This window comes from Heteronotia binoei, chromosome 16 (assembly GCF_032191835.1).
Source record: "Heteronotia binoei isolate CCM8104 ecotype False Entrance Well chromosome 16, APGP_CSIRO_Hbin_v1, whole genome shotgun sequence".
NCBI classification, from domain to species: Eukaryota; Metazoa; Chordata; class Lepidosauria; order Squamata; family Gekkonidae; genus Heteronotia; species Heteronotia binoei.
In genome coordinates, this window is record NC_083238.1 from 22,712,257 (window position 1) to 22,727,084 (window position 14,828).

Sequence of the window (14,828 nt, forward strand, 5' to 3'; positions counted from 1 at the left end):
CTGAAGGGGCGGTGGGGGCTTCAAGAGCCACACAATATGTGTGAAAGAGCCACATGTGGCTCCCGAGTCACAGTTTGGCCACCCCGATCTATGTTAACTACGGTTAGTTAGTGAGCGCAGGATTCAGCTCAATCACTCAAATGCTGGTTTGCCTCAGCAAATATTGGCTTCATTGCCTTCTCCCTGTAGCTTAGGAGTCCATCATTAGAGAACAAGCCAGGATGTCTGTATTCATATATCCTATGTAACTGCAGTTAAAATTCAGTAAGGTTAATAAATCAACTTCAGATCCTAACTAGGTCTCAGAAGAACCATTCCACAGACTAATAACACTCACCATAGTTAGTTTAATAAAAAAAATCATGGTTTTGTACACTGTCTGAACTGAGCCTGTATATGGAGTGCAAGCAAAGCTGAAAAACAAAAACAAGCTAAAAATTGAAGTGCCACAGCTATCTTACAACAAATGGCACAGCCATATATTAAAAAAAAGAGATCTATGCAGGGCTTACAAACCAACATATGCGGTACGTAACTGTGTGGAAAAACAGTAGTGTGACCAAAGGGCTCACTGAAATAGTTGCAAGAGCCCCCATGATTATGATTCAAGGAGGGAAAAAAAAGGTTTGGCTATTAGAACTGGTTGCTTGCTGCCTCCCTTATTCTGTACAGAGTCCTATATTTGAATACATGAGCACATCCAAACTATAAGCAGGTTTGCAAGTATCCTCTAAAAGCAATTTAAAAATATCATACAACCTACAGAAGTACAAAAGAAGGAATTTAATTAGGAACTACTTACTCATCGCCTTGCATAAATGGTGGGCTTCATTTGATTTCATTTCCTTCCATCTATCCTTTGTTATTATGAACGTATAACAACTGTTTTGGAATGGTATCCATGGTGTATTTTTAACCTTGTGTGGACATTTAATAGATCCATATGTTTCTGCTTCCTTTGTTTCATCTGGGGGGGGAACATTTATTTAAAGCACTTTTTAACAGCTGAAGCATATGCTGAAGAGAATAAGTTTGCCTAGGAATTTTTACCGCTGATGTCAGTGAGGTTACTACTGTTATCTTAGGCACTATGTGGTCTTTGCTGGCCAACGGGAATTCAGTTGGTGTGGTGAATAGGAATGCAAAGTTAAATTCAGAGAACAGAAGCTCTCAAAATGCCTTATGAGTCCAATTTTTTTGAACTAAGAAATGTTTGCCAACTGTACTAGAGGAACTTTTTGCATGTCTGAAGGGCTTGCTGTCCTGCTTTCACTGTGACACTATATTTGCTTTATTTGCTTTCAGATATGCCACAACTTGTGTGCACAAAAACATGGTAGTACTTTTTGGATCGGTAAGATCACTCCAAACTATTTAATTCTTCTTCAAAGATAAGAGCCATGTAACACCAAGGGTTGGGTCCAGGATAATTGGCAATTTCCAACAAATTTCCCCTCCTCACTGTAGTCCCCCCCCTTTTTTCCTTGGGGTCCCTGATCAGTGGGCTGGATAGTGTGAGGAGGGAAGTAAGTAAGTTCTATTCTGCTGCTGGACAGTTTAGTCTGGGTGCAACCCCAACAAACTTGCAGGCTTTCTCCATCTTTACAGGTGGTAGAGTAAAGCCATTCATTGCCAATTTTTGTCCCTCTTTTTCACATTGGACATTTCCTGCTTTTCTTCTGCTCTTTTGGATGGTGACTCAAGGCACTCTTTTTAGCCAGTTACATTCCTAAATTCCCTGTTTCCACTGCCGCCACTTGCCATGTGCGCCTACTTTTTAACAGCTGAGTATATGCCAAAAAGAATATGCTTGCCTAGGGATTTTTACCACTGATGTCAGTGAGGTTACTAGTGTCATCTTAGGCACTATGCGGTCTTTGCTGGCCAATGGATATTCAGTCAGTGTGGTGAATAGGAATGCAAAGTTAGAGACATAAAGAATACACACTCTGTCTAAACCCAGGAAATGTGTGTAGTTGACACTTCTATTACCTTCTCCCCTTCATACATATTCTAGCTGTGACAGGAGTCTCTGAGATGCAGGAAAGTAGGAGAAATGGAGGAATGTAGACGAAATCTATTTCCAACCATGTTTTCTGAGGAAACCATGATTTGATGTACACATGCAACTTTGAACTATGGTTAATGCTGACCAGGAAAGGTGAATCAGAATTCAATCCAGAGAATGTAGGGGGAAAGTGTACACAATGGAGTTGCAAACCATGATCTGCAGAACTAGAGTTAAGCCAGAACTTGATCTCAGTGGAACCTATGTATGGGCATTTTAGAAACACATAACATCCACATATTCTATATCTAGCTTTAGAGAACATAATGAAATCATTTAATGCACAGTTTTTCTACATCATCTGTCTACAAAAGTACTTTCTGTTGTATAAACGAAGGTCGTTTTCGCACTCACCTTAATCAGCAGCGACGACCCTCTTCACCGTGCAGGATCTGCGCGGATTTCGCACTAATTGCCGCGGAGCACCCAGAAGAGCCGGAAAGTCCCGGCGCTTTTGCGGCGCAAACGGAAGCCGGGACTTTCCGGCTCTTCTGGGTGCTCCGCGGCAATTAGTGCGAAATCCGCGCAGATCCTGCGCGGTGAAGAGGGTCGTCGCTGCTGATTAAGGTGAGTGCGAAAACAACCGAAATTAAAATAACACAAATCGAAAATCGGACAATGCCTACTTCCTGGTGAATAGCAAACAGCTCCAGGTTTTTCTACATCGCAGTCAGCAGTTTTCCAGAATCCATCGCTGTCCAAGTATACACAGTCATCTACATCTTCACCTTCTTCTTCAGACCAGTAACTTAAACTAACATGTTTTCCATCTGACCACTGATAGTGAATTCCATCCTAGTGGCAAAAACCACAAAGACAAAAATGATAGCGCTGCAAAACAAAACTTTACACCCAAGCTAACTATTTCATACCAAGCGACATTAACTGTAGACCAAGCCAGACATCTGAAAAAACCTGTCACCTGTACACTGCAACAAAGACCAGTCAAAGTCTACAGCAGGGACATATTACGCTGGGACCTTACAATGGTGCTGTGAATGGCACTGGTTTTGAACACAGGAGATCCAAGCTTAAAGCCCTGCTTAGGTAGGAAGCTTACACAGTGGCCCTAGGCAACTCTCAATCGATTACATCATAAATAAACATGATGACTATTAGGGTTTGTAGAATCTTTCGGGATCAAGTGCCGTGTTCTACTGGAGAAAGTTTTCCTTCCAGACGTTTCGTTCTCAGCTGCGGAGAACATCCTCAGTGGCGTTGCAGCCGGAGCAGGAGCTCAGACCTTCTTGGCTGCTGTGCATTGAGTGGGGCTGGGGCTGCTGGAGAGCTGCTATTTGTAGGCTGGAGGGGGTGTGATGAAAGGGCAATTGGTTTGTGGATGTGCCCATTGTTTGGTGGGGCTTCCTGGAAGCGTAGTGATAAGGAAACTGGCTGTTGAAAGCGACCATTGTTCTGTGTTAATTGCTGGGAAGGTTGGAAGGGGTTTGATGACCATCAACAAAAGATGACCATCAACATGATGACCATCATCAAAAGATAAATCACTTAGGCTGCGGTCAGACAAGCACTCTGATCTAAAGCCATTGCTGTTCCCTTCCAGGTTTAAAGTGCATGATCAGACAGCAGCATCTGGCTCCCATTCCCCACCCCATTCTGATGCGCCTTCAAAGCAGAGTTATAAGGTACCGGGGAAAATCTGGTCCTTATGGATGTCAGCGCTTTCATTCCGCATTTCTGGATTGTCAGAACTCACCTGTTGCGAACTGAAGCTGGTTGGGAAATGTGAACTGTCTCCTCCATTTTCCCATCCCTCTTTTTTAATCGGGTAGGGGCATGTGCATAAGCACATAATTGCCCCTGGGTCATAAATCGCTGCTTGTGTGTTTATTATTTACAGTTTACAGACATTCCTCTCTCTGTGTCTCTCATGGGGGCTTCTCAAGAAAACCTCCAAGGCAGTTTCAAAAACACTTTCCCCACATTATACTACATATCCCAGCAGCCTCCTCCAGTGATCTCATTGGCCACCAGCTGCCACCATCCTGCCAGGAGTTTGAAGCACTGCTTCCCATAAACACTTATGTGAATGCTCAGAAAACAAATGATGAAAAAGAAAGCTGCCTGACCACCAGGGGTGGAATTCTAGCAAGAGCTCCTTTGCATATTAAGCAACACCCCCTGATGTAGCCAGTCCCCCAAGCTTACAAAACCCTGCAAACTCTTGGAGGATTGGCTACATCAGGGGTGTGTGGCCTAATATGCAAAGGAGCTCCTTGTAAGCTCTTGGAGGATTGGTTACATCAGGGGATGTGGCTTAATATGCAAAGGAGCTCCTGCTAGAATTCCACTCCTGCTGACCACCCACTTCATGGTTGCCGCACAGCAGTAATCTGATAAATCAACCACGGAGTGAGCGCATGCTGGAGCAGGTTACAGTGGGATATCTGATCAAAACTCTCCATTACTAAAAAACCTGGATTAATTAGAGGCAGGGCCAGATTGCACTAAGTCTGTTGTCTGACCACAGCTATGGATAAGCCACTAATTCAGATCTGGGTTACACTAGAAAGGAAGAGAAGATATAATCTTTCAATACTTGCTAGGTTTTGCTAACTGAGCTCTCCATCATTATGATGGCGATGAATGCGGGAAAGCTGGCTTCAAGTAGCAGAACCAAGAAGGGAATGGGGGTTCAGGTTAAATCCCTGCTTTATTTCTTCAGAAAGCCAAAATCAGAATCATAGCTGCACGTACACTTTACGTTTTACAGAAGTTGGTGTTCTATCTGTTCATGCCCTTAGCCTGTTTTTACCTCGCAGGGTTATTGTGAAACTAAAACCACCATGGTCAGGCTCCAACTGGCTTCCCAGTGGTGAAAAGGGAGGAGGAGCCTCCTCTGATCACTAAGAATGCTATGTTAGAAGACACAAGGCCTGCACAGATAAAGCAGGGTGGAGGTTGTGATGAAGGGAATGGCAATGAGGCCAAAAACAAACGCTGGCTGCATCCAATCCAGTATGAGCCTCTTGAGGGAAGAGAGGCATGCAAACTGAACGTATCTATAAAATTATATTGTTCGCAATAGCTCTCGTAAAGTTATAGTTAATCTTGTAGGTATAAGTTAACAAATCCGTGTTTGTGTGGAGCCAGTTATGATTATGTATGTCTAAAAGGCAAACTTCAGGGGTTGCTGCCACTCTTTCAGTGATCTGCTGGGTCACACTACTGTTTTTCCATACAGCTGCGTACCATGTCTCTGGTTATAAGCCCTGCATGGGTTATAGTGGGACTACCACGGTGGGAACACGTGCGGCCTGGGCTGCGGGATCTGCACTGGCTGCCGGTTGTGTACCGTGTTCGCTATAAAGTGCTGGTCATTACCTTTAAAGCCCTATATGGCCGAGGACCTGCCTACCTAAGGGACCGCCTCTCCCCATATATCCCCCAGAGAGCACTAAGAGCCAGTTCTCAAAATCTGCTAACAATCCCTGGGCCAAGAGAGGCTAGACTGAAGACTACCAGGGAGCAAGCCTTCTCCGTAATGGCCCCTCGATGGTGGAACCATCTTCCAGAGATGATACGAGCCCTGCGGGACCTGAACCAATTCCGCAGGGCTTGCAAAACATTTCTTTTCCAGCTTGCCTTTGAAATAGAACCCGGCTAAACTGACGTGTAGTTACCTAGCCATCTTGTGGACATCATAACTTATAGTATTTATAGCACCTATTTTATCTACTTTATTTAATTATTTATGTAACTGATTATATTTAAATTGTTGTGTATATTTTTTTATCTGAATCATGGAATGCCATGTCTGTAAGCCGCCCTGAGCCCGCCTTTGGCGGGGGAGGGCGGGATATAAAAATAATTTTTTTATTATTATTATTATTATTATTATTATTTTTCCTAACATATGGTTATGCAAGCTTTCCACCTGCAATTAGCAGTGTCTTGAGATTGTTCAGTGCTAATTTAAATGGGACTGAATTAACTTTATCTGGGTTGCAGCCATTAGATTATCAAAAAGAACAACACATTTAGAATTAGCAACACTGCACATTTTAAAAATAGAAAACAGCAGCAGCCGCAAGAAGCTGGCATTTAAAAAATCTTAATACATGTTGCTTCTCCCAATAGGTTGGGTCCAACAGTCTGTTGGGAGATGAATTTCCCTTGCTTTTCTTTCCTTTCAGCAGTCCTGAGTCCAGGAAAGTTAATTCCAGTGTCGCAGGACTTAAATGGAGTAATAGTCACTTTGGTCAGCAGGATGCGCTGAGGAGTAGAAAGGGATCTAAAATCACTCAGTAGAGGTCCACAGATGAAAGAGGCTGGAAAGCTGGTTTCACCCCCTTCCCATTCCCTCTGACCAGCATGACTTGGACTCCATGCAGGTCTTTCAACGCCAAAAATCAACTTTCCCAAGGACAAAAAAAGGTGGTGGAGGAGAGAGGGGAAAGTAGAGAATATCTGTGATTGTTGTATAAGCAGATCACTGGACACAACCTAATGTTTCCTTTAGCATTTAGACTACACAGGCTGAAAGGAAGAGATAAACCTTACATCTTTGCTGGAGAATCCAATCCAGAGCGGAGAGTTATGTTGGGCAGCTTTAGCAGCAAGGAAAGCCTGCTGGTATTGTTCTGTGATGCTAACCAGCTGCATATTGTTCAGCTGGCACTCCTGTAGAGCATCATACCAAGTCAAGTTCTTCAGAATTATGATATATTTAATGTTTAAGTAACTTGTGGTGATATTAGACATCTCTTCTGTTTGGTTGTCAGCAGAAACAGCATCTAATACAAAAACCAGACATGTGAACAAGAAAAATGGCACCATTTGTCACACAGTTTTCTGTGGTGCGTTAGGTTTTAAAGGTCTTTATAGCAGTACGTTTTATTATCCGGAAGTGTGAGAAAAGTCAGTGCGCATTATATTTACTTTGTTGGCAAATACAAAGCAAAAAAATTCTCAACTGATTTCTTTAAATGCCAATATACAGAGTTGGATCCCATCATCTTTTTTAACTCAATCTCATCCAATCTGTCTCCTTATTACAGCTCCTGTCCCACATGGCTTTTGTTCATGGACCCATGACCTCAGGACAGCCTTTTAAAAAGTATTCAAAGCCCTGTTTCTACATGGAAAGGCTGGCTGGATCCAAACCACAGTTTGACATTACATAACTGAGGCTTGTGGTGTTTCCTTTTCCCCTCACAAACTCCACCCAGTTTTGGACTGGTGTTGTAGTTCTAGGATCCCTTTGTTAAACATTTATCCCACAACATACTTATAAGCTCAGACACCATCTTGGGCCTATGTGCCTCATAGGAGAAACACACAGGTACTGTACAGGCCCCTGCATGCTCTTCTCCACAAGTTAAGCAGCAAACCCAGGGAGAGACTGCATAGGGTAAAGGTTTAACCCTGCCTTCCAATTCCAATCAACCTTCCCCCTCCCTGCCCCGGAGCTGATATTTGCACTTTAAAAAACAATTGGAAATATTTGGATTTTCTGTTCTCATATCCTGTTTGATCATACTGAGCACTAAGTATGTACTGCGTATATGTAATGAAGGGATTGTGACCCCCTGCTCCAAAATCACCACAGATTTCTCTTTCCTCCTTACACAGGACATTCATTAGGAATATTCACCTTTCTTCCTCTGGCATATAGCCACAGCCTGAGTATCAGCACAAGAAGTCAAATTCCAGGTCCCAATATACAAAGAGTCGGGATTGTTCAGCAAAACACCGCATTGGTTGGTCACATCTTCATTAAACAGCTGGAGGGGAATATAATACATTTTATCAACAATTTCAGCATATGCCATAACCATATGGTGACGTGCCATTGCATTCATTACGCACTATGAGTTGGATCCTGCCAACATTTTTTATTAAGCTTGCCCAATTCCCTTCCTTATTACAGTCCCTCCCAATGCCATGTGGCTTTCATCCATGTTTCCAGCATAGACTTTTGGTTGGTCAAAGGGGACCTCCCACCTTACTTTTTCACCAGCAGAAGACTTGGACAGAGAGAGCCCTATGTAATTACAGTGATATTTATGACTTAGCCAAAGAAACAGAACAGTATAAGGTGTTCAGATACTGGAGAAATGAATCCAGTATGACAGTATTATGTGGTTAGATAAGTTTCAGCCATAGCTCTGGCAGAGGTTGTCCTTGAAAGGACAGCTGCTGTGAGAGCCCTCTCAGCCCCACCCACCTCACAGGGTGTCTGTTGTGGAGGGAGAAGACATAGGAGATTGTAAGCTGCTCTGAGTCTCTGATTCAGAGAGAAGGGCGGGGTATAAATCTACAATTCTTCTTCTTCTTCTTCTTCAAGCAGATGTATCCCTTGCCCTGCTATTCCTATGCAGTTTTTCAAAAATTCATATCTAACAAAATCCATGTCTTAACTTATCATCCATTGTATTGCAGATACAGCGCTTGCGGCAAAACCCCCTCCCACATTAAACATAGAAAGCACAATGTTATCCTTATAGATATGTTTCTGCTTAAGAAGCACTTAGCTACACACCATATGGAAGAGGGTTGGACAGATTTAACTTTTGATTTTTTTTTTGCACTTGTACTTTCTTTCCCTTATGTCAGTAACAAATTTATTTTTGTTTACTTATTTACGTTATTTAAAGTCCACCTTTCTCACTCAGACTCAAGGCAGATTATACAACTCAATCAACAGGATGAAACGTCTGATAAGCAATATAATAGGACTAGGGTTACATAAATCTGAAAAAGTGCTAAGTATTAGAAATGGTATGTTAATGCAGAAAATGTATCATGCGAGTATAAAACAAAGCGGAGCAAGGTAATAAAAACAGCAAACAGACAACACATACTATATACAGAGGTATAGTTCACAGTGTCCTTCCGTTTATAAAAGTGTCTTCCTGAAGCCTTTCAGGCTTTTGGCTGAGGCAGCAGACATCAAATGCCTCCCCCGTTACCATCTGCTACCGCCTGTTACCATCTCTTATACGGTCTTGTTGTTACTGCTGATAGCAGAATATTTACCATCTCTTCTTTATTGAATATTGCTGGGACACCACAGAAACAGCCTAAATCGTTGGAATGCCATCTTGTTAGGGGTCAAGGTTTATTAGTTTTTAGTGTGTGATTATTGTTTTAAACCAATGCTGAGCCTGTTTGTGGGAAGGGTGGGATAGAAATTGAACCTAACAAATAATAAATAAAAGAAGCCCTATTACCATTAAGAAGGCCCTCCTGAACAATTGTTTTATACAGTATGCAGCGCGAAAGACGCATGGGAGCCCTCCTGATCACATTAGGCAGGCCATTCTACAACAGAGGGGCCACAGAGAATGCAAGCATATGGGTAGTTATTTTACTCAAATTATAATGAAAAAAAAACCAAACCAGAACCCCAACAACTTACATCAACTAAAACCCTCCTTACTCTTCCTCGGATCAATGGGTGGAAATTGATATACCGTAATTCACTGCCATCTGCCCACTTGCTTTCCTGTTTATTCACCAGAAACTGCAAACCAATCCAAACGTCTTTTGGCATACCGGGAAGCAAGGATGTTATAAAATCTGTTGAGTGGAACAGATCCGCACATTAGTATAACGCAGACAAAGGCTACGCTCAGTGTTTTGGGTCCTGTCTAGAGTTTTTGCATGCACAAGGAGATGCAATGTTTGCAGAGAGAGGAATCAGTGAAAATTGCTCCCCTCTTGTACCTATGGCAATTCTAGCAGGATCCAAACAAATTTATTTGTAACAGGAACAAGCTTCAAACCCTTAGGTTCATGCGGTTTCTTCCCTCCCTTCAATGGAGAAAGTCATAATAAAAGAAATTCCTGGTTTAGAAAGTCATCAGTCTTGTCTCCCATTTCTTGCGATGCCCAATTTTGCCATTGTGACATATTCCTTTTCCAGTAACTGATTCTAAACGAGGATTCAACTTTTCAAGACCACATTTAGCTAACTTGCAAGAAGAGGTAGGGAGAGAGGAACTAAGCTACTCCCCGTTTCTCTTCTTTCTGAATTTTTTGAAACTTTCTAGAAATTTGCAAGCCCAGGGGAGAGGAAAAACAGATCTGAAGGTAAAAATGAAACCTACTTTTCTTCATATTACACATATGGAGAACCTTGTCTTAAGAAGCATTTCACATATTCAAAAAAAGAGAAAATAATCCAAAGGAATTTCCCCCTTGATACTCCTAAAAAAATTCAGTATCTTCATTGGTAAAACTGAAAAACAAGGGGTTTTTTTTGGGGGGGGGGAGAGGGAATGCCCGTCTCCTTTTCCCAGTTTTTCCCCATAAGCCTCTATGTCCTCAATCATCTGCCTTTCTCTCAACCCCTACACTACCATACTTCCGTACTGCAATCCCCAGCTGTGTCCTCCAAAGAATGGCGGCTCTACTATTTCATTGATTTGGAAATGGACAAAATGAACACTTATCTCATTTGCTTCACAAATGACCCTTTGTGTTACGATTCTTTTTACGGAGGACGAAGACCCAGGATTTGTTCAAGACCACTAAGTTGCCACACAGCTAAATGGGGCATTTCAAACCGACTTCTCCAGATTTAAGTCCAGTTCCGACAGATACAAAAAGCTAAATACATACTGTGAGAAGATTGGGCCAAATACCAACTGAGGCAAGAACTCTCTGGGCAAGTAACTTTCTGTTAGCCTTTAAAATGAGAATTACAAATCACCAGTGTCACTGGATTTTTGTGGAGGTAGTGATGATCATAAAACTAAAAATAAGAACAGTAGATCATCTTCTACCTGGATGTATCAAATGGTAACATTAAACTTCAGATTATCATGATTAAAAGACAAGTGATTATATATGAATTAGCTCTTAGATGAACATATACTTCATGTCAAGACTAGCCATTAAGTTACTGGGTTCACAAGGATATGCTCAATCCCATTCTCATGACAGCATTCTCTATTCTTCAGGGTCAGTGGTAGTTCTAAGAAAGCTTTAACGAATGCTGATAACATTTAAAATACCCAAATGCATACCTAGGTTTTTAGCATGGAACATGAGACTTTTCATCTTACCTTGTTCAGCTTGGCTTTTAATTGAAGGAAGAAAGCCTCCAAGTGTTTCGCATTTTTCATTTGCTTGTTTATATGTGACATTCTGAGGAGCTATTGTTTGAAAGCACTGAAAGAAGTTGTTTATTTTTTTTAAAAAGACACAGTATATATGGTATTTTTTTTGTATTGACTATTAACTTAGATGCTTAATTTGATATGCAGTTAACATAGCGCAAAATTAAGAAAAAAACTTCTGTTCCAAAATCTAACACTTACAAGTCACTGCACTTCTGCCAACGCTCATCAAACTGATTTGATGACTGTGGCATGACGGTCCTACCACCTTGTAAATGCAAGTATATTTCCCCTGCAGCTCAGTCAGGAAGCTGTGGCAAAAAGTTACTACTTGTCCCTTTCTGGTAGCATGCCACAACCTCCAGGTAAAATCTGTCCCCCCCACCCCCGCCCCATGTTCACCCAAAGTCAACATGAAAGAGGAATGTTTCGCTCATGCAACGGAATGCAAGGTTGTGATTAAGGCAGTGTGTGGCTCTTTAATTAAACAACTCTATTACTTTAAGGTACAGACTTTAAGTAGCTACAAGACAGGTTGTAGCTGCATATAAGCAAAACAGAGAGGTGAAAAGCTACTGGTTTACAATCGTTGGACACCAGGTGTTTGCTGATTTCATGGTGCCCCCACCTCAGGGCATACCTGCAAGCATCCTGCAGCATTACTCCCCTCTATCATCCCTCATTGCAACATGTGCATGAGAGAGTGTGCTTCTCTCAGCAACAATAAACCCCAAAGCCCCCAAACGAAGGAACAGTTCCCTTTTTCAGACCCCTCCTCGTGTTGACTCACAGGGCCTTAGCCAAGCTAGGTGCCAGTTCCTGGGGTTCAAGACTGCCAAAACATGAGTCCTCCACTCAAAAGGTGTTAAAGAGCCAGTGCATTTTCCCCCGAGGTTGTAAATGACCCCCTCTATCCAGAAAATTGCAACTTTACCACACTCTGCCCATCACAGAGATGCCAACGCACACTGCCATCACCATAACTGTTAAAGCGTATTTGCCTATCTGCTTCTCATCCACAATAACGACTTCACAAAGTTTCTAATATGTTTTGAAACACAAAAAAATAACTTGTCTCTATGGTTTGTGGGTTTTGTTTTTTTTACCTTATTCTGGAATACTTGCCAACCATCAGGACACATTTTTTTAGGTGGTTTGTAATCTGGATCATGTCTTTCCAATAGTGACGTGTTGTATTTCTCACAGATAAATGGGAGTTTCGAATTACAGTTTATTCTGGGATCTGTGGGAGTCACAAATAAACGAATTCACTCGGATAATATTTATATTAGCATTCATTTCATTCCCCCCCCAAAAAAACCACCTTTGGTTCAGCTGTAAGAACACACGCTTTGCATGTAAGAAGGTCCCCTTGCAGGTACTTGGAAACACCTTTCTCTGTCCAAGACCCTTGAGATTTATTGCTGTTATAATAGAAATGTGAAGAAGAAGAAGATATTGCATTTATATCCCGCCCTCCACTCCGAAGAGTCTCAGAGCGGCTCACAATCTCCTTTACCTTCTTCCCCCACAACAGACACCCTGTGAGGTAGGTGGGGCTGAGAGGACTCTCACAGCTGCTGTCCTTTCAAGGACAACCTCTGCCAGAGCTATGGCTGCCCCAAGGCCATTCCAGCAGGTGCAAGTGGAGGAGTGGGGAATCAAACTCGGTTCTCCCAGATAAGAGTCCGCACACTTAACCACTACACCAAAAGAAGGAAGCATAGTATAGCTCAGGGGTGTTGAACTAATTTGCTATGAGGGCCAGATCTGACATAAATGAGACCTTGTTGGGCGGGGCCATGTGTGTCATAAAATGTAAGGCCAGGTAGTGGAGATATACACTTTATAAAGGACACAGAGGCTGATTACAGACCGGCACTTTGGGCCAACTCAGAGACGCCTCTGAAGTCGGCCCAAAAAAATCCCTCCACACGCAAACATCTGCGGGGCGTCCCCATCCCGCACTCACCCCGTCCTTCCGGTTGCTCCACCCGGCTCAAAAAGCTACCACTTTGAAAGTGGTAGCAAATATTTGAGCCAGCCGTCAGTCGCCGGATTGCCGTCTGGATAAGGAAGGGTGCACGTGAGGTGACTTGGCAGTCTGGAGCTGTTAAGTCATCCCAAGCTCTTCCGTTTTTTTTTTTAATGAGACCAATCAGAGCGCTAGTGCTTGGCTTCCAGATTCTGAGGCGACTGGGCTAAGCTTCTACAATTGATACTACCGATTAGTAGTATTCATGATGTTGTGAGAGAGCTGCCCTGATAAGTATTATATATTCGTAAAAAAACCAAAACACAATATTTGCTTTAGAAAAGGAAGGTGTAGGTGTTAGTACCAATGATATAACCAGAATAATTCATGGAAGAGAGATCATAGGATTGGAAGGGACCTCCAGGGTCATCTAGCCTAACCCCCTGAGCAATGTAGAAAATTCACAAGTACCTCTCCCCACACCTCCCCAGTGACCCATGCCCAGATGGCAAAAAACCTCCAGGATCCATGGCCAAACTCTGCCTGGAGAAAAATTGCTTCCTGATCCCAAAGTGGCAATCAGCATTTCCTTGGGCAAGTAAGATCCAGCAACAATTACTAGCCATAGGAATTAAAGAGAACCTCCACAGTCAGACAGCAATACCAGTACTAGGTGGCTGTGTCAACGGAAGACCTGGACCTCTATGTTCTATGTGTTAGCTACACACGTGACTGGTTGGACACTGTGTAAAACAGCATGCTGGACTAATGTAATCTAGTAGAGCTCTTCTTACGTTTTTGTTTATTGTTAGGTGCTGCTGGAAAAGTATGCGCTGCCTGGGCCTCAGGTGTTTGGCTTGCTGTACAGAGATTGGGAAATTATATATATATATTATACATACAAACAGGTTGGGTCCATAACAGTTTTTCTACGGAGCACAGTTTGCTCACCATTCCCTTCCAGAAGCAACACTCCCCCCATCCAGTCCTATTCTTGAGGTCTCCGCTGTCCCTCTGGAACAGGATTTTGGGGGCATTTCAGAATGCTGCAGATGGAAATCCTTATGCTTGTGGGAACACTGCTCTGTATCTAAGCCATTATTTTCTAAAGTAGGACAAAGAATTCAGCATCCCGATAATTTCAACATTCCTTTCTTTAAAAAAAGCAAACCTCCAGTGTTCATTGTTGCCGGTATTATGTTTGAAAATATTTGGGAAAGAGTGGGGTCACATCTGTAAAAACATTTGAAGAGAAAAAGGCACTCACAGTAGGGCCGTCAGTAATGAGGGGGCAGTCTTTGGATTCATTATATAGTTCCTTGCTTTACCCCTTGACTTGGAGATTTTTACAAATGTAAGAAGCCCCGTGGTGCAGAGTGGTAAGCTGCAATACCGCAGTCCAAGTTTGATTCTGGCAGAAGCTGGGTTCAGGTAGCTGGTTCAAGGTTGACCCAGCCTTCCATCTTTCTGAGGTCGGTAAAATGAGTACCCAGTTCGCTGGGGGTAAAGTGTAGATGACTGGGGAAGGCAATGGCAAACCACACCATAAAAAAAGTCTGCCATGAAAACGTTGTGATGCCATGTCACCCCAGAGTCAGAAAACACTGGTGCTTGCACAGTGGACTACCTTTACCTTTAAAGCACTATATGCATATTAATCTTTAATTTGCACACTTTGTGCAAGTCATAATTCAGTTTT

At 42.6% G+C, this 14,828-nt stretch overlaps 1 protein-coding gene across 1 annotated transcript in view; it reads right to left on the bottom strand.

Annotated features, from left to right (window-relative positions):
* The window catches only part of LY75 (lymphocyte antigen 75), a 97,191-nt gene that overhangs the window by 23,579 nt on the left and 58,784 nt on the right, over positions 1-14,828 (bottom strand). Inside the window, exons 21-27 of the mRNA XM_060256886.1 lie at positions 12,261-12,397; positions 11,101-11,206; positions 9,450-9,610; positions 7,683-7,812; positions 6,590-6,822; positions 2,695-2,863; positions 803-967 (exon numbers count right to left, since the gene is read on the bottom strand). Of these exons, the coding sequence (XP_060112869.1) occupies positions 803-967; positions 2,695-2,863; positions 6,590-6,822; positions 7,683-7,812; positions 9,450-9,610; positions 11,101-11,206; positions 12,261-12,397 (1,101 nt within the window). The remainder of the gene's footprint in view (positions 1-802; positions 968-2,694; positions 2,864-6,589; positions 6,823-7,682; positions 7,813-9,449; positions 9,611-11,100; positions 11,207-12,260; positions 12,398-14,828) is intronic.